This window comes from Copadichromis virginalis, linkage group LG3, assembly GCF_057382275.1.
Source record: "Copadichromis virginalis isolate Kocher_CV1m ecotype Utaka linkage group LG3, C_Virginalis_male_GT1.1, whole genome shotgun sequence".
Lineage (NCBI taxonomy): Eukaryota > Metazoa > Chordata > Actinopteri > Cichliformes > Cichlidae > Copadichromis > Copadichromis virginalis.
In genome coordinates, this window is record NC_140620.1 from 25,869,585 (window position 1) to 25,895,065 (window position 25,481).

General features: G+C 38.1%; 1 protein-coding gene and 1 pseudogene across 2 annotated transcripts in view; one reads left to right on the plus strand and one right to left on the minus strand.

Moving 5' to 3' along the window:
* Positions 1 to 14,518: 14,518 nt before the first annotated feature.
* LOC146713679 (uncharacterized) lies at positions 14,519 to 16,370 on the minus strand (annotated as a pseudogene). The gene is made up of 4 exons (XR_014919287.1): positions 16,225 to 16,370; positions 15,914 to 16,066; positions 15,556 to 15,626; positions 14,519 to 15,455 (listed from the first exon to the last, which is right to left on the minus strand). The product of XR_014919287.1 is annotated as an uncharacterized LOC146713679 (transcript).
* Positions 16,371 to 23,300: 6,930 nt separating this feature from the next.
* Positions 23,301 to 25,481, plus strand: part of LOC146713680 (endophilin-A1-like) — a 61,674-nt gene continuing 59,493 nt past the window's right edge. The window contains exon 1 of the mRNA XM_085449773.1: positions 23,301 to 23,592. Coding sequence (XP_085305899.1) covers positions 23,548 to 23,592 — 45 coding nt within the window. The 5' untranslated portion in view covers positions 23,301 to 23,547. The remainder of the gene's footprint in view (positions 23,593 to 25,481) is intronic.

Genomic DNA, 25,481 nt, shown 5'->3' on the forward strand with positions numbered 1-25,481 from the left:
GGAGTCCAAGAGTGAAACTCAAGACGTGAAAACAGGCCAGCCTCACTTTAGAGGCCAGCAAGCGTTAGCTCACAGAGCTACTTATTAGCCACCACCAGGTCTTGCTGGCCCTGTAAACCTGCATGAGCATGGGCCATACACCAGATGGGAACCGAGCACTTCAGGCTGGAGAACTCTATGTATTATACATAAGCTGTGGGTAGTGACCGGGCTGGCGGGAATGTCTTTAAAAAGTATCAAGATGTCATGACCAAGGGGGGTCAAAATATTACTCACAGACCCATTAATGGGTGAGAAGTCAGACTGACTGCTTCTGGGGAAAGGATGTCCAAAAGACTGAGAAGTATTTCTTCCACTTGTTGAATATTTTCCCAGTTGAGGCCAGACATATCTTCACTGTCTTTAATGTTGACAGAGATACAAACTATATATTTTTTTAACTAAAAATAGAAACCAAAGAAACATTTCACAAAGACTGAATAGAACAATCTGAGTATATCAGAGAATATAGACACAAAACCTTCATTTTGCGAATGTTGTTTTCTGTATTTGGATTTTACCTCTGAACTTAATTTCTCTTTTTGATTTGATTTTAAAATCCATCTTGTATTGTGTTGACTTTTTATGACTTTGGTGTGAAAAAACTTTTTTTCTTTTATTATCAGGAGCCCATACCAGCTGTCCCTGAATATGGAGTTTATCTGTGTATTACCAGGGGGGACAGTCTTATTTATCATCTACAAAAAATCTATTTAACAATTCCTCTGACTTTGAACTGAGGGAACACTTAAATGATAACTGATGCCAAATGATTTCTAGATTTTAAGACTCATTCTGCATCACTCTCCTCTATCATTTATAATGTGCCACGTTTTTCTACTGAGCCTTCTGCAGATGTGCTCATACAATCAATGCAATTGACTTATCTTGAAAACAACTATCTTCAACTGTCTACTGGCAGCAGTCAGACAGTGTCTCTTTTATGCTGAGCAGCAGGCAGCAGAACAGTGTGATGTGTGGCTCCCTCAAGTGGTCAGCTCTGGTTTGAGGCCCAGGTTTGTTAGGCCTGGAGTTTGACACCCCTGCTTTAGCAGTTTGCGCTGTTCTTCTTAAATGCTGTGTCATGTACCAGGGTTTGAATTGATTCAAACTCTGAATTCTGTTTTACATTATTTACAAAAATTGTTACCAACTGATTTCAGTTAAAGTAAGGACACTATGGAAAATGAATAAAAGCAGGTATAGACAAAAAGATTTGGAAACAGCAGGTACTGAAATCGGTGGAAAAGAACAATGAAAAAGCTGGTGCTACTTAGCTCTGTGGATTTCTTCTGATCCCATTTCATATCCACACATAAAATGCAAGATATATTTTTTACACTATTGATCTTTTTACATTACATAAATTCTAATTATTGTAACTGTATCATTAAATAAAAACATATCCTGTGATGTGTCAGAAACATGTCACTTTGATAGATTGAATAAGTCAGCTCTCTAACTCTGTGATACATGAACTGTGAAATAATTGCAATACACTGAAGTGGTCATTGAACTTTTTTTTTTTGCTTGTTTTCTCTTTTTTTTTCTTTCAACAGGTGATCCAGGTGATCCTTTAGTGTCTTCACTCCCTGTCCCTCTTCCCTCTCTTTTTTCTTTCTCCCTTTCCTATCCCCCAGTCATGTCTGTCCTGTATGTAATAACTTAAAATAAATAAATAATAATAACAAAGGTCAATCAAATGGACCAACAACGGCCAGCCACAGCCACCCTGGGGCGCACTGACAGAGGCGAGGCTGCCAGACAAACTCCCAGCTCTTGAGCCACGATCGCCCCGATGGGAGTAGAATGGGAGGGAGAGCCTTCAGTTTTCAGGCCAATCTTCTGTGAAACCAGCTTCTAGTTTGGATTCGGGAGACAGACTCTCTACTTTTAAGATTAGTCTTAAAACTTTCCTATTTGCTAAAGCAAATAGGGCTGGACCAGGTGACCCTGAATCCTCCCTTAGTTGTGCTGCAATAGATGTAGGCTGCTGGGGGATTCCCATGATGCATTGAGTTTTTCCTTTCCAGTCCCCTTTCTCACTCACTATGTGTTTATACACCTCTCTGCATTTCACCATTAGTTATTATTAATTTCTGGCTCTCTTCCACATCATGTCTTTGTCCCCACACCCCAGCTGGTTCTAGCAGATGGCCGCCCCTCCCTGAACCTGGTTCTGCTGGAAGTTTCTTCCCATCAAACAGAAAGTTTTCATATGGTCATATGATTGCTGAGGTTTTCTTTGTGCAATCTATCTTCAAAAAACCGTGTGGCAATCTGTGTGTTCTGTGGCAAACAGATTCCTGTAAGCAGCATGGATTGCAAAAGCTCCTTCCTCATAATAAAATACTGTTTACTTCTTCAAGAACTTAATAAGTGTAATTTGATCAAAAGTAACTGAATATAAAACGAAACACAACAATGGGAAGGACTGAAGAAATGCTGCCATGGTTAGATTTTTTTATCTGGAAGAATCAAAGTACAGACATCAAGACATTTAACAAATGAAAGCATCTGTGTATCACCACTTCTCATTTTGTAATTTCCTGACCTTTTTTTTTTTTATCTTTCAGTTTCACCTCTGATCTCTGATCTTTACCTCACTCACTGTAGTTCTTCTCACACAGTACTGTACATTGCATATTTTATACAGTAGACAAGGTTAAACAAGCCTGTTTTGATTGGGAGAAGATTTATTTTTAATAATGTTATATTAATAATCCACAACATCACTGCTGAATAAAGCTTAACCTTTATCATTTTTGTTATGTTACAGTTACAGATTTTTAAATAAATCACAACTCTGTAGTTTAGGACACATTTGCCTAACAAGTGAATGGTTGATTACAATGAGGAGACACAAATCCCTTTGGGTGTGTGTCAGGAAGTCAATCTAGTGAGAACTGGAAGCACTTTGACTCAATAAGCTGCCATCATCCATTCACAGGCACTTACAAATTCATAAAGGGCTTGTTGCATTTTCATATATGTTTGCATATTTGATGTAATAAATGCACCTATTTTCCACAGATACACATATAAAATGAGGAAGAAGATACAAAGCATTATGAAAGCTATGCAACAGTTGGACAAGTAAAAGAGAAAATAAACATGTCTACTTTCATTTACAGTTCATAACCCAAACAGCAGCTCATTTAAAACTTCACTGAATCTAGCATTTAAACATTTGTGAGTATCCTGATTTTACTCAGCACAATGACGTCTTCAGTGGGATTATTGCTTTTGCTTCTCACTTATGCAGCCTCAGCAGGTATGTATGTTTACTAGCCAACAATTATGACAGCTGCAACACTTCAAATATCTGAATGATGTAGGTTAATTCTAGTGTATTGCATTTCCAATATATTTAATTCATATTCATCGATTATAGATCTTTAAAATATGTGCCAAATGTGCACATGCAATATTTATTGAATAGAAAGCCTTTGACACAAATCCCTTTTTCAAAGTTAAAGTTAGTGTTTAAATGGATGTAGGTCTGTAACCGCAAATATAGTGGATATTTAATCAAAACATTTAGGGCTGTGGATCAACACTTTCATATTTCTCAAAATATTCCAACAGCTCCAGCTGTCAGCACTCCAGCAACAACAAGAAATACAAGTAAGGAAATGTCAATGATGAAAATCTATCTTTTCATTTTTATTGTATTTTGTGTTGTTAGACAAAAGAAAGCAATTAAATGTAACATCCACTTTTTTTTAAATGAATAGACTTAAAATAACATTCTGATAACATCCATCCATGTTTTGCCACTTATCTGTACCAAAGTCACAGGGGCAGCAGTCCAATCAGGGTTCATCAGGGATAGCCTGTAGTCCACCTGCAGAGAGCTCTGATGTAAAACAATATGTGGTCCAGCTGGTCTGTGATAAACTTATGCTGTTGTTGGTCTGTCAGCCAGCCATGGAGAAGAACGAAGTTCTAACATGCAAAGAACTGAAGTGAAACTAAGTTTTTAAAAACAACGAAGTGTTCAGCCAATGTCTTTCATTCTCATGCTGAACTTTTTGATCTTTGATTTTTTTTCATTGTTCTCCTGTTGCTGTGGATTCTGGTTCCCTATTCCCATCCTATCAGCAGACATATATTTGGGATTTTGGAGTGCACAGGAACCCATCTGCGGTGGATGAAAAGCTCTCTCTGCTTGCTGTTCTAACAAGAACATGCAGGCAGAGACATATCTCACGCTCCCTCGCCACAGCCTTCAGGTCTTTCAGGGGAGCATCAAGGCTTTCCCAAGCTGGCCAAGAGAAGTAATTTCTCCAGTTATCCCACACCTAGGCACCCAGAAGACATACTTGTCAGATGCCTGAATTACCTTAAATGGCTGGTATTTGATGCTTTTGCTTCTATTCTGAGCACATCACAAATTACTGAGCTCCACAGCCTTTAAAGCTTAATTATAGATAGATCCAATCCAGAAACCCTTAATCTTTTCATGGCTAAAAATTCTGCCCATCCATTCTTTCCATTCAGAGGTTATGATCAGAATTCAGTAAACATAATGTGATTTGATATGCTTGGGGTTTATGGCACTAGCTGAAACAAAATGGCAAAAATTTGTAAAAATGCAATCAGGAAATGCTAAGGCAGTGCTTCAAAACCAACATAAAATATAAGAAAATAACATCAAACTGAATTTACCCTTACTTTAATATTTAATGTTTTCATTTTCTGCAATAAATAATACAATTTTAAAAAGCAGCAAATACATCTAACCAAATTGTTATTTCGGATTAGTAGAAGTTCAACAACAGAGAAGATTGTAAAAAGTGTTTGAGTATTAACATTTGTCACAATTTCCCAACAGCCCCAGTGGACACTGATTGGACACCAACAAGTAAGAAACGAGTCAGAGTCAAATGAAAATGAATTTACTCTTACTTGTAAATGTTCAATTTTAATTTATGAACTTACAGTTGTTGTAATTTTATTTTTAGAAAATCAAAGAAGAGCTTTGAGAAGATAAAAAAAATATTTCGTTTTGTGTGATAAATAATTATGCTTTAAGTGTAGTGCCAGCTGAGATTAAAAAGAATTCATTTCTAAAGATAGCAATCCAAAACCCACAGAAAGTTTAAGTAAATATGTCATGAAACCACATTAAAACTTATTTCATGAGTAATTTTATTTAACGTACTCCTGCTTTAATGTTTAGAGGGGAGAAAATGATAAATGAAATGAAAATGAAAAATAATAATTGCATCTAGTCCAGCCAAATCAGATAATTAGGTGAATGTTACACTAAATGTTGTTCAACAACAGCAAATGAAGAATATTTGACCCAAATGTGATTAAGACCATCCTAACCTTTGTCACAATATTCCAACAGCTCTGATGGAAACTACTCGGACACAAACAAGTGCACGTGAGAAAAAATGTCAAATGTGTCAAATTAATTTACTTGAAAATGATTTTGTTCTTTATCTTTAGACAAAAATCAATTAACAGTTTTTAAAGTTTGGGATTTCTTTACTTTTAAAAAATGACTATTATATAATGTTGTATATATTGTATAATGTTGTCTTGAAATGAAATATCCATTTCACAAAAGGGCACATAGACCTGCATTATACAAAGTTTGCTGTGAAACTCGGTTTAAAATATGCTCAGTATACATTGAATTGAACATTTAAACAGAAACTGACCGGAAAGTTTGTGTTTAATTTGATCTGACACAATGAAATATAATGTTTGACATTGTACTTCTGTTACAAAAAAACAAAAACAGAAATAATATACAAATTTATTTGTAATAAGATTACTAAAGTCAGCATTTTGGGCATTTTTTTTTTTTTTATCTGAGTGCATTAATTTCATTAAGTAACCTAAGTAAGACCTAAGTAAAAAGTTGGGGGGGTTTTTTTGTTTGTTTTTTGAACCCGTTCTTGTGTATATTTTAGGTCCTCAACCTGGCATACAGCTTAATGGTGGCATCATCGCTGCCATTGCAATTGGCATTTCTGCTGTTATTGCAACAGTCGTAATAGCCTTTTATGTAATAGCCCGGAAGTGTGGTAAGTTTATTTTTTGCATTTGGGAGTTTGTTTGTTTTTTATTATAGCTCATCTTGTGTACATATCAACTACGTTGTTATTTATGGAAGCCCATTTCGGCCACTAAAAAAAGACAGGATCCATAACTCGAAATTTCAAGTTATTTTCTCAAAATTTCGACTTACTTTTCTCAAAATTTCAGGTTAATAAGTCGAAACTTCAAGTTATGGATCCTTTTTTTTTTTCTTTTTTTTAGTGGCAGGAACGGGCTTCCATACTTATTAAACAAACCAAAAAGAAAAAAAAGAAAAGGGAAAAGAGGGAATATACATCAAAGAGACACTTAAGTTTTTTATGATTATTATAAGCAGGTAAATTATTTTTTTTAAATTGTCAACTTGTGCTACTTTTATTGCAGTGTGTTCAAAAGAAAATGTATCATTATCTCTGAGTTTGTTTTAAACTAATATTCATCTTTTGGCTTAATTTGATGTTTTTACTCTTTCTGCTATATCTTTCATGTTTACTGTGCTATAAATGATTGTGTTTAAGCTTTCTATTTATCCAAAATAACAAGTGCATATGCTCGCACAGTCACTCGTAAATTCTGTTTGAGGTCACTAACACTGACTGTGTTTGTGTGTGTTTTTATAGGTGCAACAGACAGCGAAATCACAACATTTTGCGACATACTTTGCTCTTGTTTGCGCTGTTGTCTGGCGTGCTTTGAGTTTGTGGTTGTCATAATGGAAGATACTGAGTAAAAGAGTTTGCTCTTTGCTCTTTTAGATATTGAAGATTTTTCCATCATACTGTTTTTATTGAATCTTTCTTTTACATCTGTTGTGCTACACGTGTTTATTCTTGCATGTTCTAATCCAACATCATTTCTATTTCTGTCAAAGAAAAGACCTCAAAAGTTGAAGAACTGCCATTTCTTCTTATGTTTCACCTACAGATGTTTAAGAAGTTAATGAAACTAAGTGGCATTTATGTTGTGGTTTTCTACAATTAGTGGACACTGCTGTGTGGTTACTACAAGCAACATTCACACAGATCCACACATGCATACAGCACTTTTGAACAATCACTCTTGAAGAGAGTTTCCTTGAATTTTCATGACATTTTCCGTGAAATACTCCATGAACCGCAATCATGTCACACATTCAAATATGAGAGCAGCAGCAGATACTTGGCCAAGCAAAACCTCAGCAAGCTTTCGGGTCTGTTGAGTCTAAATATATCCTTGTCACCCTCATGTGTTTCTATTTCTGTCCTTATTTTTTTCCATGTCTTGTATTGAAATATTCCTCCACTGTAATCAGTTATTATATTTTTGATGTTGCATTTTACATTAATGCTGCATTTTGATTGCAAAACTACATTCATATTCAAAACAACTTTACTTTTGGCTCCCTTTGTTGGCTAGAGCTGAACAACTAAACAGCAGGTGGTGCAGTTGTACATTTTATATTTATTATTATTATTATTATTCATTTATATTCACTGTTGACTGTAACTATGATCAAACTGTTAATGCTATCTTATTTTAATAAACAACACTGTAACATGCAAAACTGGGGTGGCACTTGGGATGGCAATGGATCATTTTAGGGTGGCACTTGCCACCCCATGCCACCCTTCTAGATCCGCCCCTGGTTTAGTTTCTGTTTTCCTTCCTAACCACTCTCATCTAATCAAACTCCTGTATCCTTCAAAAGATATTTTGGTAAGAGTATACTCTTTTTGTATCTGCATTAACAGCAGACATTTTTTTTGGGGGGGGGGGGGGGGGACCTCTTGTGCTCCTCACATCTCCGCACACCAGGTCCTGTCTTCATTCATCCACTTTTTCCTTCCTCAGCTAAAAATACACACTTGTAAAACTAGATAAATACAAATAAACCTACAATAAAACACCAAAGAAGCTTTAGGTGAGTTACATATATCTCACTCATTATTTTCATACGCATTAATAATCACGAGTTTAGAAAAGCAAAAAGAATTTGTGGTTTTTGTGGATCCCGTGGATTCCTGTTCACCTTCTAACTCTTATTTGCATTAGTTAGTTAGTTAATTATTAGTTGGAGGAGCAAAATTGTTATGAAATTCTCAATTTTCAAGTCAGTTCTTTGAAGAGGGCAAAGCTTTGTGTTGCAATCAAAACTGACAAAAAGTGTGACTTACAAAAGAGCTTCCCACATGCGTTTTTCGAAGATGCTTCAACTCTCATCCAAGAAGTTCATTAGTGAGCCCTGAAAGTGCTTTTACACAATAACCTGCATTCATCCATTCATACACACACTCACAGACTAATGAAGGACTTCCTGTACTGCACTTTCATTTATGTTTGCACATATAATTTGATAAATGGATTTATTTTCCATCCATCCATCCATCCATTCACTTCCGCTTATCCTTTTCAGGGTCGCGGGGGGCGCTGGAGCCTATCCCAGCAGTCATAGGGCGAGAGGTGGGGTACACCCTGGACAGGTCGCCAGTCTGTTGCAGGGCCAACAGACAGGGACAGACAACCATTCGCACTCACATTCACTCGCACATTCACACCTAGTGGCAATTTGGATTATCCAATTAACCTATCCCCACAAGTTGCATGTCTTTGGACGGTGGGAGGAAGCCGGAGTACCCGGAGAGAACCCACGCAAACACGGGGAGAACATGCAAACTCCACACAGAAAGACCCCGGCCTGATGGTGGAATTGAACTCAGGACCTTCTTGCTGTGCGGCAACAGTGCTAACCACCGTGCCACCGTGCTGCCTAGGATTTATTTTCCATTCTGCTATTAAAAAAATTAGGAAAAAGAGGTTTCTAAAAAAAAAAATCCACACCATTGAATTCTGTTTCCACAGACACACTATAAAGGAGGAAGAAAGTATGGAGCATTGTGAAAGAGAGACACTAGTTTTCACAACCAAAGGAGAACATAGGCACACACAGCACTAAATCTAGTCATTAACCATTTGTCAGCTCCCTGATTTCACTCAGCACAATGAAGACTTCAGTGGTTTTACTCATTTTCTTTCTTACTTACGCAGCCTCACCAGGTATGTTCACTGGGAAACTGTTTTAATAACAGCAACGTTTAAAATAAGTCAGTCAATCAGAGATGTTACAAAGGGGTCAAATTCATATTCGGCCAATAAAGATCTTTTAAAAGATGTGCCACACACACATCTCAAGTGGATGTAGGATGGAACAGCAAATAGTAAATATTTAATCAAAGTATTTACAATTGTAAGTCGGTACCTTTATATTTCTCTCAATATTCCAACAGCTCCAGCTGTCAGTGTGCGAACGCCGATAAGAAACACTGATAAGAAAGGACAAAGATGTGTATTTTCATTTGTTAGACTTTTTTATTGTTAAACAAAAGCAAGTTAGTGAATTTAACATTTTTTAATAATTAACTAATGATTAATCCCATTCTTTTTTACTTGGCTATAAACTGTACCAACAGTAGGGTTCGCCATTTCATTAAGACAGGAGTAAAAAAACATGTCAAGTCAAATGAAGCTGATATTACTGTTGAGTTAATTATCTGTTCTCACTTGTTGTATATTTTAAGACAATCAAAGGACAGTTTTGAGAATAAAACTAATCGTTCTTTTGTGTATTAAAATATGAAAAATAATTCATTTACATGAGTTGTAAATGTTTGATACAGAGATCCAAAACACACAGAAACTTTAAGTAAATATTTGGAAAAACACATTTAACTCAGTGTAATCTAACCTCCATAGTTGTCATTGTTCTTGGCACATCTCGTTTAGATCACGACAGTTCTCTACTCTGTGGTCTGCCTCTTAAATTATTTGTATTACGTGTTAATTACTTTGTTATTTGCAGTGTTGGGTAAGTTACTTTAAAATAGTAACTTAGTTACATTACTAGTTACTTCTCTCAAAAGTAACTCCATTACTTCAAGTTACTCGTTACTTTCAAAGTACCTAGTTACTAGGGAAAGTAACTTTGGTTTTACTCAGAATTCTCTTGTTAATGTGTTGCTTCCATAACTTTGCCAGTCTTCTAGCTTGCTTACTTGCCACAAGTGCACTGTGCCACCTACCAATAGAAAGGAAAAGATAATGTGCATATTTCCACAAGAGAAATCCCACACCTGGACCGTCATTGACTACTGCCATGATTCTAGCCTACGTCACAGCGTCATGTGCGCCTTTTACATCCAACACAAAAACTGCAGTCGTGGTGCTTTCGATTGTACTCAGAACTCAGAAATTCTGCCTTCTGAATAGGAAGATGTAGGTAACACGAAACTGCAGATGAGCTGCATACAGAGCTGGACTGGGACAAAAAAATCGTCTCGGGCATTTTGACTAGAGACCAGCCCACCATTATAGGAAAAATCATAAAGCCTTTGAATGAAAATAAACACAGTGATGTACACTGTTTTGATGGTATATATGCATCAATCTATCAATCGTTCGTTGTAAGATTCAGATAATTATTTTTTAAAAGCGAGACATTTTAAATGAGAATAAGAAAGAAAAGTATTTCCTTGTGCCCCCCTCTCCCTGTTAATGCCCTACCTGCCCCCCTGGCAAAACTTTGCTAGACCCGCCCCTGCCCAGTTACCAGCTGTCAGCTATGTAAAAAAGGATCCTGGTGTTATTTGTCTCTCAGAAACAGTTCATAACTTCCCTTCAACTAATTCATGTCACCTAAAAGGTAAACCTGTTTCTCCATCACCTGTTCAGCTCTGATTCAGTAAGGACATCTCCTGATTTCATCCTCATGTTTCCCTCTCACCAGATAACCAAACCATATCATGACCAGCAGGTTTACAGCTGTGGCTCCAGCAAACATCAGCTGATACTAGAAATTAATATTAAATAAATTCTAACAACAGCTGATCAAGCTTTAACGTGCTGCTGTTGTTTAGGTTTCCTCTTTCGGCACAAAGTGGGCGATAAACAAACAAGAGAGCCGATCAGCTGATCATTGATCAGTTTTCATGATTGAAGTAGAAATGGGAGAGGGAGGGTGAGAGGATGAGAGAAGAAGAGGCAGCTGTGCAGCAAAGACACAGAATAACTCCAGCTTTGTGCCTTTTCCATTGTAGCTGAATTACGGGACAAACTGTTCCTTTTCACCTCAATAAGAAACGCGTAATATTTTCTCTGAATACCAGGCGGGACGGTTGGCAACTCTAATAACTTATAAACAAAATAAAGTTCAACATCAGTAACATCATAGCACCCACCCAGCTGTATAGAAACTCCGTCAAGCTAGCACGCAGTATGGAAAAAGTCAGAATAACGAAAATAAACTCCACCTAAACTTGGTTCATATCTGACCCAGAGAGACTGCAGGTCATAACTTCTTACCTGAAGTTCAGTTCACACTTGGACCGGTGGCCGCCTCGGGTCTCTTTTCCTCCCTTTCCCTCATCCACCTGCTGGCCTCCACCACTTGCTAATGTTACTGAATCTGTGGAACCTCCGCGATAGCCACCACACGAAGTAACGAGTAACGACCCTATCTAAATCCCAGTAACGACTAACGCGTTCCTGATTTTGGCATAATAACTAGTTACCGTGCTCGTTACCACAATAATAACGTAGTTACTGTAACGCGTTACTTAATAACGCGTTAGTCCCAACACTGGTTATTTGTATAATTAAAGGAAAAAAACAGAAGGAAAAATGGAATGGTCAAAAAAAATTACAGTATTATATGTACCATGATTTCAAATGCACAATATAATACATTTTCACTTTTTATAAGTGTTGCTAATTTGACAAAGTGCATCAAAATAGCTACTAAATTATTTTATGATTGTTTTAAGAAGGTAAATTATGATAGGTATTTGTCAAATCTGCTAACCTGTAACACACTGAATTTGTTACTTTTATTCATCTCCAGGTGTAGCTGCATCATCTCTCAGCTTTTTCTTGACTAATATTTACATTTTGGGTACATTTCATGTTTTTAGTCTTTCAGACTAATCTTATCTTTAATCATGCTTGTAAAAGATGATTTTTAAGCTCTTTAACATTTTATACAATGTTACTACATACCTATAAATTATCCATGCATGACTTTTTACACAGTGCGTGTGGGTGTGCGTGTGTGCGCATGTGCACGTGCGTGCACGTTTTAGGGGGTGGGGGGATAAAAGTCCAGCTGACTCTTTTTCCTACCTGGTGATAACACTGTCATAAAACCATGTCAATAATTAATGTGGCCTTTTGTGTGTTTTCCTTACACACACACACAAACACACACACACATCTGGTGTTACTAGACAGAAAGTGTGTGTGCGTATTGGTGAGAGGGAGCAGAGCTGTTCAGACTTCGCCCTACCTGCAGGAAACTGTCGCTCAGTCACTACATTGCCAACACTGCAACCAGCCGAGGAGCTTCGCACCAGCCCCTGAGTACAAACTGGGGAAACTGTGAGGAAGGTTCACAGCTGGTGTGGGTGGGAGGCACACAACAGCCTAATAGTCTTCACTAATCCCAGCTCTGTTCAATACAACATTTCCTTACAAGAGCAACAAGACAGGAGTGACTGTGGTGAGTGTGCTGGTTTACCTGAGGCTGAGAATGGTTTTTGTATTGCTTTCTGTGTTTTGGCCAGTGTTCACTTTGACAGACACACACCCACTGAGTCTTTCCAGTTTCCAAGGATCACCACACTGGGAGTAATTCTGCTGGGACAGTTACTGCCTCTCCTGTGGGATTAACCCTCTTCTGTTTAAAGGTCAATCTTTGTCTTGTCTGGTTAGTTTCACCCTGCAATCTTAAACTTTTTACTTATATCACATTAATAGTAATGGGTGGAATATTCAGTTCCAATTTGCTGTTAGCCAATGCATTTTCTTGCTGATGCTCCATCCAGGGACATGACACTGGCATTGTGATGCTAACCACTGGTTTTGGCCCATCTCACCAATCTGGCCAGATATTTTGAGTTCTCTGCTCGATGGTAATGACAGAACAGCCGGGGTGTTTCTTTGGTACTGTTCTCCTTCTGACCACGGTTAACTCTTTTAGTTTTATCACTCTCTTCTGCATTACATCAGTTTTAAAGCAACCTTTTTTAACCTTTATCTAATCCCATATTTCAAATGAATAGATTCACTTGTGACCACTTTGTCCTATATTTTGACTACTAATCAATCCATCACAATGATAGTTTGACGTCTGAGTATTGGAATGCAAGATGGCCTGAATGAGTCAAGCTACAGGAGAGAAAAGTGAAAAACCCCAACACTGCTGCTTCAAGCTGCTGACGCTCCACACACTGAATGTGAGTTTGAGCAAAAACACGCCTCAAAGGAAGTATCAGCCACCTTTAAACCGAGCTTTAAAGAACCCGTGTGAGTCATTCTTACAGGAGCGAGATCAGAGAGCTTCAGAGGTTCTCTGCAGTCTGCACTCGGAGAAAACTCAAACTATTCTGTCTGGATCATCAGCAGCCAGTGTGTGTCATTTGCAGAGACTCAGAAAAACACACCAACCACAGTTTCAGACCCATTGATGAAGCTGCACAACAACACAAGAAGGAACTTCAGGAAATTTCGGAGATATTAAAGAAGAAGTTGAAGGTTTGTGAAGAAGTCCAAGTGAAGTTTGATCAAACAGCAGAACACATTAAGGTCCAGGCCCGACACACAGAGAGGCAGATTAAGGAGCAGTTTACGGTGCTTCACCAGTTTCTAGCAGAGGAAGAGGAGCCCAGGCTGGCTGAACTGAGGGAGGAAGAGGAGCAGAAGAGTGGGATGATGATGGAGAAGATGGAGGCTCTGAGCAGAGAGATAGCAACTCTTTCAGACACAGTCAGAGCCACAGAGGAGGAGCTGAGAGCTGAAGACGTCTCATTTCTGCACAACTACAAGAATGCATTGGAAAGAGTACAATACTGCCCCCTGCTGGATGATCCACAGCTGCCCTCAGGAGCTCTGATAGACCAGGCCAAACACCTGGGCAATCTGACCTTCAACATCTGGAACAATATGAAGGACATGCACTGAAAAAAAAGTTCTTTCAATTTACTTGATTTTATTGTGTACATCGGTCCCACATAATATGAATAAGTATGACTGACTTAATTTTCCACTTTCCCTCAAGTAATTAATGCTTGTCACATCAAAGTATTTTATTTACATCGGATTACTTTAAAAAAATCATGTTTGATGTACTAATATTAATCTATTATCATAATATCAATGTATTGCATAATGTCAATATATTTTAATATTTAACACCAACTTATTTTTATTTGCCAGTGGTACGCAATGATATTATGTAATGTAAACACATTGCAATTATGTTCTTGCAAGACAAATTATGGCTTTAAATCCTACTTAATTTTTTCAATTGAAATATTAACTGATCATTATTGACAAAAAAGGCAAAGACTGAGTGCTACTGAACAATACACCTTTATTAAACTGTAACAGCAGTGAAAGCAGCAATTCTGCCATGAACAAGTCCAAAATCGCATCCATATAAACTTGTTAACACATTTTTAAAGATAGCCCGCAGAACTAACTAAAAGAAAAAGTTAGTTTGAGAATATATTTGCAAATGTTTCACAAAAAACTGACCTTAGCAGCAAATAAAAGAAAGTGCTTATAGATGATCCTGTCATCTCTTACATATAACATTTGTATTAATTACACAATTGAAAATGTAAACTAAATTAAGACTACCTGAAAAAAAGCAACACGCTTTTATGAATAAACAGATTTACACAAATATAACTTGTGTGTTATTTGACAACAGTTTCAGCTTCTGTACAAGTATTTACCTGTACAAGATTTCAACTAAGTTGAGCCTTAAATGACATTGTTACATAACTAATACCAAACACCTACATGAATTTTAATATTCATTTTAAACATGTAAGCAGGACATTAAGGTTGATTTAGAACATATTGCTAAAAATCGTCAGTAAAAATTTCTTACAACACGATACCAAAAGGAAAAATCATCCTGCATTGCAGTCACATGAGGGGAAAGCAATAAAAACATAAGCAGTATAACGTTACTGAACACAAAATGAAAAACTGCAAAGAATTGCAGAAGTGCAGTCTTTGACTTCTCAATGAAACAGATGGTTTTTTTAAAGCAAGAACTTTAGAGAGTTTAGCTCCATCCAGTTCCATGAAAACCTTCTGGAAAACATCAAAGTTGTAGCGAAGGTCCGCAGGGTAGGCAAGGTTTAATGTATACATGAGTCCAAATAGCATTATCACAGCAAATGCTACATTATCCAAATTCTTCGCCACCCTGATGCCTGCAAGGACAACTCTTGTTCATCTGCTGAAGCTTGCTCTTTAAGAAGATAAATTCAAACAGTGGTGTCTTCAACAGTCTCACTGATGGCACGTTCTTCCATGCCCTGTAAAAAAGAAGCCATGTTAGTCATTTCATGCCAAGTAAGTAATATGACACACTGTGGAAAGTCCGAAAAAAAAGAAAAAAAAAAGACAAGTACATACCACATACTCCTGGATAAGCATGCCAGGGTCTTCACCCATGTAGATACACACTCAGCATCAACATCTTCACACTGAAATGAAATGTATGTAATTAGCATCTTCATTCAGCCCTTGTCCTTCATTTAAGTTTTACTAGTGTACTTTACATGAATGTTTTTAAAGTAAAGGCACACAAATTAATAATAGGTTTACTGGCAATTAATAATAAGTTGACAAAGTGAAGGTTAAAAAAAACAAGCAGATGTAAAAATACAAAATGAGAGAATTTATCATAGGAAAACATTTGAAATCTTCCACAATTGTAAAGTTTCATCCAAAGAGGATCATGTTAAGTGAATGTTGAGGCTTTATCACTTACATTATCCATTTATGCCACAATTCTTTTCAGTATTAGTCCAAGCTCTCCTCTTCTGTTGACCAACTTCACCAGGTTGTCCAAGTGGAGAGCCAGCTGAGCCAGGAACTTTGTCTGAGGGGGGATGGTGGCAATTCTCTTAAACTCAGCGTTGATCTGAAAAAAATGAGCACAGAGGAATGAGCTTCAAAGGTTTAATACCTGGAAGAAGGCCGCAATCACTCATGCTGAAGAAATGGGCTGTCAAATAACAACTGTGCCTTAACCATTTTAGGCTAATACCACAAGAACACCGTGTATGAGGCAAACCTTACCTCATGGAAATCAATTAGAGCAGGCCATCTTGCCATGAAAGCCTCCACCATTGGTGCATCACGAACAACTTCATGTCTTCTGTATGAAAAAGTCTTTTCCATCTTGAGTTTCACCAACTCTGTTACTCTTTTTTTATGTCCATGTGGTGGGCTTTGACATGTCAATAGCTTTAAGAGTCCCTTTGTCTGCTACTTCTGAAACTGAGGTGAGGTTAAGAAACTCATTCCCAAGCAAGGAATCCATAAACTGAAGTCTGAAACTGCCCTGAAGACAACACTGTCTCTTGACTTCAACGATGAGATCCTCAGTTGATTCAGGCGCTCCATTAGAGAGTGAGCCTTCGACAGGTTCCGTCAGCCAAAACAGTCTTTAGGACCATAGGACTCCCCATAGGACTCTGTAGGAAAAAAAGAATTACATATCAGACATTCAGAAAGAATCCTTTCAGTTTAGTTTTCATAAAGCTATCCATACCCAATACTCAAAGTTATAAAGATCAGACATAAAAAAAGAAGAATTTATTTAATGAAATACATGCTACTGAAGCTATTACACTTATATGAACACCTTTTATTTCTATATGCCTTTTTAAAGTCACAATGTGGACTGATCCAATCTCATAGTCAACCAATGGATAAGTATCAAGGAGTTCACAGAGTGTATATTCTTGTGGATACTGGGCTGAGCTCAAAAGCTCTGTGGTGCTCTCTGTACCAGCCACCAAGCTCTCTGACAATGTAGAATATGCTGTGGTACAATGCAGATATGGTTTTTCAGTATTCTGGCAATCCACCTGCTGCCCTTTGGGCCAGTACCATTCCATTTCTATACGTTATGCCCTTTAATGTCACACACTGTGCAAGGTTGACCTCTAGAATGTCAGGGAATATGTACCTAATAATAATAAGCTATCTCCTCTTTAAGCAAATCCACTAGAAAGGCCGATACAGCTGAGACCTCTACTTCAGACTTGCCAAGAGATGGGGAGTTTAGATGGTAAGCTATCATCATCTGATGTTTTGACTTCTGTAATCATAAAGGTAAAAATTCCACCATCACAAAAAACATTAATTTTAATTGAAAAAAGATATTCCAGTCCAGAAGAGCATCAATGGTTTCTTTAAAGTACCAATCTTTCTCTCATTTATACATAATGTTTTGAGAAGCAGCTCACATATGTTCTACACAAAGTAGAAAAAAAGTGGGGGAAAGGGTCCTAATTTTTGTTAGGACAATGTTGGAAAATTCACAATACATCACTTAATAAGACATACTCTGTTGAACAAACTTATCTCCTTGTAGATATCTGCTGTATTATTTGGGCTTAACCAATAGAATAGTCAAGTAAGTGACACTTCACCTAAAACAATGACTAAATGGAAAAATGATTTGGCATTTATGGGCACAGGTTCTTAAACCCACGTCTAAGGTGGCAGGATCCTTATTATAACTTGAGTGTGTGTCCTCAGCAAGAATTAAGGTATGGCACTGTGCTCCCAGCTTCTTAAACTCTGACGGTTACAGCCAGACTAATTACCCACTGTAGCCATAACTAGCACGAGTAACACAAACACTATTGCGCTCTCTCAGTGACGTTTTAACTTGCTAAGCCATCAAAAACGTCAGTGCTCTCTGTCACATGCATAAATTCCATATCTGACCGACAACAGCTGCTTTCTCCCGACTATGTGCAATTTGTTAATATTTTTCAGCTTTAGCCACAAAGCTAATACCAACTTTAGCTAGCACTGTAAAAACAACATGTAGATGCATTACAGACTACTATTTATATAGCATGCACTACAACAATTCTGTGAAAACGTACCCAACTAAAACAAATGTATTTAAATTACTTACCTTCTCAGTATGCCTGACTCAGTGCCAAAGGTTGCATGTGGCTGAACAGTCTTCCAGAATCTTGCGCTCTCCTTAAATTATGTTGTTGTCTTATTGGATAAGACTCTAGGTCTTATTATCCAATCATATTTAGTTGTTGTCTTTGAATATATTGCATCATTTCCGGTTGTGGTCAAACATGATTACAATGGTTTTAGTATTCTAATTTAGTAACTTTAAATCAATGCAAGAAAAATGAGTAGTCTCAGTATTGTTTATAATCAAGTAAATAGTACTTTATTTAATCATGTAAATAAGAGAAACATGAAAGGCTTGTGTAGCATTAACTAAATTCATTTGTGCAAATTCAAAAGCCTCCCAATTCCCATTTTTTCAGTGTGGTCTCCTACACTCCTCTCATTCTGGATCCCAAACACTGCTCATCCAAACCTCATCATGTCTGAAAATCTGACCAGTGTGATAGGAGGAGAAAGACAACAGCTTCCTGATAATCCAGAGAGGTTTAATGATTCCTGCTCTGTCGTGGGCTCTGAGGGCTTTAACTCAGGGAATCACAGCTGGGATGTCGAGGTTGGAGACAGTATACGGTGGGGACTGGGTGTGTTTGCAGAGTCTGTGCAGAGGAAGGGAATCATACTGTCTGGATTATCGAGAATAAGGTTCTATGAAAGTAAATACTATGCACGCTCACCATCAGCTCCTCTCACTGCTCCAGAGGATCAGAGTGAACAGAGGACAGCTGTCGTTCTCTGATCCTGATACTAACACACACATACACACCTTCACACACACTTTCACTCACAATATGTTTCCATATATTAACACTTAACAATAAAGCCAATGTGCTGTTGTTGAAAGTACAGTGTTAGTGGAGCAGATGACTTGAGGATGATTATATTTCTAATGTTGTTTCCTGTCAGTGAATTGAAGCTGTGAAGCTGAAGCAATGATTCATGTTTAACTCCATATATGAAATGTTTCTGATATTTGATTAAAGACTTTCTTCATGACAGAAATTAGATTTCAGTACATTAATAAAACTAAATAAGATCAGAGTTGAAAGGTTGAATTATTATGTATGTGCTTCATTGTCAGTATCTTTGGGGGGATTCAAAGTTATGAGATAAACTAGTGTAGAGGCATGTAGAGAAAAATATCCGAGCTTTATTTTGTTTCAAATCGGAGGAACGGCTAAGACGGCTTCACATGGAAACGTCAGCAGGAAGTTTATAATGACGGAGCTTGTTTCATCAGCTCATTTTTCCTTCATTTACAACAGAAGAAGAACTAAAATTGTGTGTGGATTCAGAGCGCTCGCTGTCAGAACAAATAAAGGAGGGGAACGGCTTTAAAGCAGCAAAGCGCTGTTTTTAGAACCGTATTTGTTATATGCATCTTATGTCCCACAGAAGTCAAGATTTGAAGATGAAATTGTTTTATAGCTGTAAATTCAGTGTGCACAGTGAAAAGCAGAGGGGAAAAACTATGATTACAAGAAAACACATATGCAGGAAGTAGCCACTTCATTAGGTACACGTGTTAAACCCGCAATAGAGCAAATATCTATTCAGATAATCACATGACAGCAACTCGGTGCATTTGGGGATGTAAAGATTGATCAAGATGACCTGCTGAAGTTCAAACTGAGTATCAGAATGGAGACAAAAGGTGATGTAAGTGACTTTGAACATGTCATGGTTGTTGGTGCCATGCAAACCAAAATCTTTAAGGAATAAAGTGGCTGGTGAGTGTATGTAGACATATATTTAGTATAGAACATTTTAATTACACACATTTTATTCTTACATATAAACAAATGCTCAGATTCTCTCACTGCTGTTTATATAGGTTTGCTGCTGTTTTTATTAAAAACTGGAGACTAAATTTGAGATAATTAAAGAATGGTCAGTCGAGGGGATTCACTTTAATGTGATCCTGTTCGGTTAGTTTCACACTGCACATTAAAAGGTGTTAAAATAGTATCCATTAATGTAACATTTGTTTTGTATAATTTTAAGTGAACCTGTTGGGGGGTTTTTTTGGTTTTGTTTTGTTTTTTTTTATTTACCATTGCTGGTGGAACAACACTTTCTTCAAGTGAATCACTTTTCAAGAAGAACTTAGACATCAGTGTAACATTTTGGAAAAACTGAATCTTTTGAGCTTTAAATGAATTTATTAACTGATGGGCTGGCTGTGATGTATATGCCACGGCCACCACTAGAGGGCACCATGAGTGTCTCATTTAGACAAACTGTGCGGTCACCACAGGCAGGTACATACCGGAATTTTGAAAGCACACCTCAAACAAACCAACACTGTGATCATTTTAGTCTGGTGTATTATATTTTTTATTTTTCTCTTTTATATCTGAAAGTATTTTATATATTTTATGGTTTAATGTAACTCTCTGACGGACTGTGGCTTTATATTAGCTGTATGTGTGCTAAATTTTGGAAGTTACATCTTACATGTTTACATGGATGTGTTAATGCTGCGTTGTTCAACCTGCTTCCCTCAGGGAAGTGCTACAGGTGCATCAGCACAAAGACTGACAAACTCAGGAACAGTTTCTTCCCAAAAGCCATAACCACCCTGAACTCACACAAGCACCAATAACACGGTTCCACCCCCATTCCAAAGACTTCCCTCTATATACCACCACCACTGTGAAATAACCCAAACTGTAAATACACAACATTATTTATCCATCACATATTTATTTCCTCTTTTTTTTTCTAGATTTGTATATCTGTACACAAACACACACACATAGAGGTGCGAGCCCCTTCTTCTCCAACATGCTCTGTATCTCATCGTACATCTGCATAGTGACAATAAATGCCTTCTATTCTAATGTGCACTGTCGCTTCAGAAATTAAAAAGAAAAGATGTGTGAGACATCACCGTTTTTTTCACACGAAAAGTTTTCATATTGCTGTCCTTAATCTGCGTTTATCTGCTAAAAGCTCATTTAACACAAGCTTTCAGCTTTCAAATCATTTTTCCCTCCTGTTTTGATGAAATCTGATATTTCCCAGTAGTGTTTGAACGCGCCATTGGACCCCCTAAAGCGCTGTCCTTGGTGCTGAAACGCAAACACCCCAAACTCTCCTCCTCCTCTTCTCTATTCTCATCCAGATGTAGTTTCGTATCCTGCCAGCGCACTGAGGTCGCGCGAGCATCGTGACATCATTATTATTCGTCTCCAACAAGCAGCACGAGCCCGCGCGGGTGTCTCGTGCTCAGGGGGGCGTCGCGGGGATCGCTCGTAGGTGGCGAGGGCCGACGTGCTGACGTCACTCAAATAACGTGAGGCTCCCCTCCCCGCCGAAGATCGTTTTCGTATGAAAGATGGAGGCTCCGAGGACAGAAATCAAAACAATGAACGCGAAATTAACTTGTGCAGGGATTCCAGAAACTTCATCAAATATCTGCAAAAGCTCTTTTTGATCACAGCAACATTTTCTGAGTTCTTACAACTGCTTCTTTTTGGTTTTCCCCTGAGTTCAGTAAGTCTCCATGGTGTTTTGTTTTGTTTTGTTTTGTTGCTCAGATATTAGTGTTGTTTGTCAGGAGAGATAATTAAAACTTCAGAGCAAATATTACTTCTGTGGTTTTGTTTCCTGTCTGATATTTGAGTTCTGGTCACTGTTTGATGGTATTTCTTCTTTCTTGTATTGCTAGGTCTTTATGTCTTCCCCATGTGTTCTGTGTTTCTTTGTTTCTGGCTGCAGTCAAACACTCATTTCTTCTTAGAAAGGTTCCTAACCCATTAAACTGTCCCCAAAGCACCTCTGTGGCAGTATATTCTCTAAATACTCAGGAGACAAACTCCCTTTGTTACCTCCTTTGGTAGAGGACACACTGGACCTTAAATCGTCAGTGCTAATGCTCAAATATAGTAGAGAGGCTGCATTAATTACCCACCATGCCCACAGCCAAGTCAGGTTAATTTATAAGAAATTGATAGGGCTGTCAGACAGTGTAAACATTTGGGTGAACTGGCCCTTTAAATAATCCAGAGGAGAAAAAACAAAACAAAACAGAGTAAAACACCTCAGATCATCTTAAAATCTGCTGCCTGTGGGGCTCAGAAAAAATGTTTATTAGTTGCTGAATAAGATAGATAGATAGATAGATAGATAGATAGATAGATAGATAGATAGATAGATAGATAGATAGATAGATAGATAGATAGATAGATAGATAGATAGATAGATAGATAGATAGATAGATAGATAGATAGATAGATAGAGAGATAGATAGATAGATAGATAGATAGATAGATAGATAGAAGGGATAGGGAAATAATTTCTTTAAGGATTAATAAAATATTCCGATTTTGACGATTTTAATTATTCCTGATGTTCTTGTGGGAGATCTTGAGAAGCATCCCCATATCTTCTTGGAGGTTTGGTGTGCCCAGAAAAAGCTCTAAAAGTTGAAGGTTTCACATAAATACCACAAAATTTAAGTGACTAGAGAGGTCACAATATTTAAGATCCACACAATATTAATAATAACCACTACTGTGAATGCTAAAAAAAACCCCCCAAAACAAAACAAAAAACTGTTAAAATAAAAAAACATCAAGTCAGTTGATGTGTAAGAAATAATTTCTTATTCAAACTGTGACTGTGAGTGACAGCTCACCTGTCTTAGGTGTAGAGAAACAGATATACTGACTTACAGTGATCCTCTCTGAATAATGCAGTAGTAACTGTAGCTGCAGCTGCTGCGCCACAGTGTGAACTTATGTAAATGTCTCACTTTGGAGAGGCACCTCTGGGTCCTGTGAAGCTGCGGGGATTTAATGAACATAAAACTCCAGCTTCCGTTAGTCTGCTTCACTGCTAAACCTCTTCATGATGTCACACTGACACATCTGTGCACATCTGCCAAATCAAACACATGAGCTGTATGCTGGGCTCTGGCTGAACTTTATGTTGAGACTAAACAAGCTTGTTTTCCCATTGAAGTCCAGCTTTTAGTTTTGGTCTCATCAAGCATGTGATTGAATAGAGAAAGTTTTCCATGAGCCATAAACTGAGAGCTGGACATCCTGGTTTATAAGCACATCACATCACTGGTGGACAAAAGGGCAAAAGAATAAGATCATAAATATGAAATGAGTTTTTAGTGCCAGCATGAAGAGGCTGGTGTGATCCATTTTCTCATTAGAGGATCTTTGCCCTTCCTCTTCCTCCTCTCCTCCTCTCTCTCTCTCTCTGACTGAAAATAGATCCAGCTGGGTTTGGTTTGGCGATCAGCGGCTCGCGTTTCCACCACATTTTCCTCCACAATAAGCGGACAGTACCGACTTTAAAGCGAACCGGAGGATTTACCGCCGTCTCTTCGGGCTCCACCTCGCTCCCGTCCCAGGCTCCGTGCTGTCCGTGCAGCTTTCACATAAATATTTCACACACCGTTTCTCTGTGGTTGCTGCCTCCGCCGCTGAAGTGATGTCTGTCGCGGGGTTGAAGAAGCAGTTCCATAAAGCCACCCAGGTAAGAAGAAGCGAGAGACCCGCTTCCTGTTTCCCTTTCCCTTCCTGTTTCCCTTCATTTCTCTGCGGAAAAAAACAAACAAACCTGTGGACGCACATAAATCCACTCATATCAACAAAAACACTTTTAGTCTTTAATGAAATCACGTTTATTCCGTTAAAAGCAGCGAGTTAGTATTAAAAATCTACATTTTACCTCATTCAGATGTTTTTAAATTTGTTTTTGTGTAAAGAACTGTCTGATTATTTTCCTCAGACAAAAACGAGATTTGTGTGTAAACTATTCAGATTTCTCGCGATGTTTTGTGTGAATTAAAAGCGGGGTATGCCCCCCTCAAACACACACACACACACTGAGAGGTTTGCATGTAATGTTATGTAACACTGTGTGAGCTGAAAGTGTGTGTGTGCAGCTGATTGGCTGTTGATCCACGCAACAGGGAATTCCCTCCTTCCTCCTTCACATCCCTCCATCTTCTTCTTCTTCCGCCATCTCTCCATCCTCTTCATCTTCCTTCATCCTTTTTAAAAAATCTACATACCTCTAAAATACAAACTTCCTTCATCATCCTCTTCCTTCTCCTTCATCCTTCCATTCTTCCTCCACACTTTCTTCGCCTCTTCGTGTTATTGTTATTCATCCCTCCTCTATAACGCTGCTTCATCTTTCTCCTTCTTGTCCTCCTTCTATCATCTTTTCCATCTTTCACCCATCCCTCCTTTTCTCTCTGTGCCTCTTGCATCACCTCCTTCTCCTGATCTCTCCTCTGTTTACTTCCATCCTCTGCTTCTTTCTTATCCATCCCTCCATCCACATTCTGTTTTCCTTCCTATCCCTCCATCTTTTTCTTCTTGCTCCAATCCCTCTATCACTCCATCTTTCCCATCCTGTCTCCTTCTCCACACGCTTCTTTTTCTTTTTATCCATCCATTACCAACCCAACATCTTTTAGCTTTAGACACCTGAACATCCCCTCTGCTTCTTTTTCTTCTTTCTCTTTTTACTTTTAAATCTGTTTTTCAGTCCTCCCTTCATCTTTTCCTCCACTCTTCCTCATCCTCCTGTTCTTTGAGACGTTCCTCCACCTCTTCTCACTTCTCCCCCTCCTTGTGCTATTTTTCTGTCTTTTAACATCCCCTCATCCACCCTCTGATCATCATTTTAATCCATGTTTCCTTTATTCTTTCTTCCTCCTACACTCATCCTCTGCTCCTAGATTTCTTCGCCATCGATCCTTCTGTTTAATCTTTTTTTCTTTTTTTCTGATCATCATGCCTCCATTTTTCATTTTCCACTTCACATCCACCTCCTACCGCCCTCCATCATCTGTCCATCATTACAGCATAATCATAACTCGGGCTCAGATTTCAGTTTCATTAATGATTAGGATTTATTTTTAACACTTGCTGACATGTTTTTGTTTGGAGGCTTTTGGGGGAACCGCTTTAACCTTTCAGCCTGTTTTCTGGTGGTTGAATCTGAATGTGAGATGAATACAAAGAGTGAAGCACAAACAGACAGACAGACAGAACCTGTATGACCCGGCGTCTGTCCGTCCGGCCTCCTCCCCACAGGGTTCCTCGCTCATCATGTCGGCTGTGGAGTGATGTCGGTCGTGCTGGCAGCTCTGTGAGGCTGCAGATGGAAAAGTGGCAGGACTTTGAGCTGAATGGTCATGTGTGTGAAAAATAGTAAGGGACAGGAGGAGGGGGGGACTCGGGTTCCTTATATTGAAGTTTGTTAGGGCTGCAATTATTCATCAAGTAATTTGATTAAATAAATTCTTGACCCAAATTCTTTGCTTCAGTGCTTAGTTTAACGCATGGCTCTGTTGCACCCTGATGTAATAAACTATGTAAACTAGAGTGTTTCACCTACATTTGAGACTA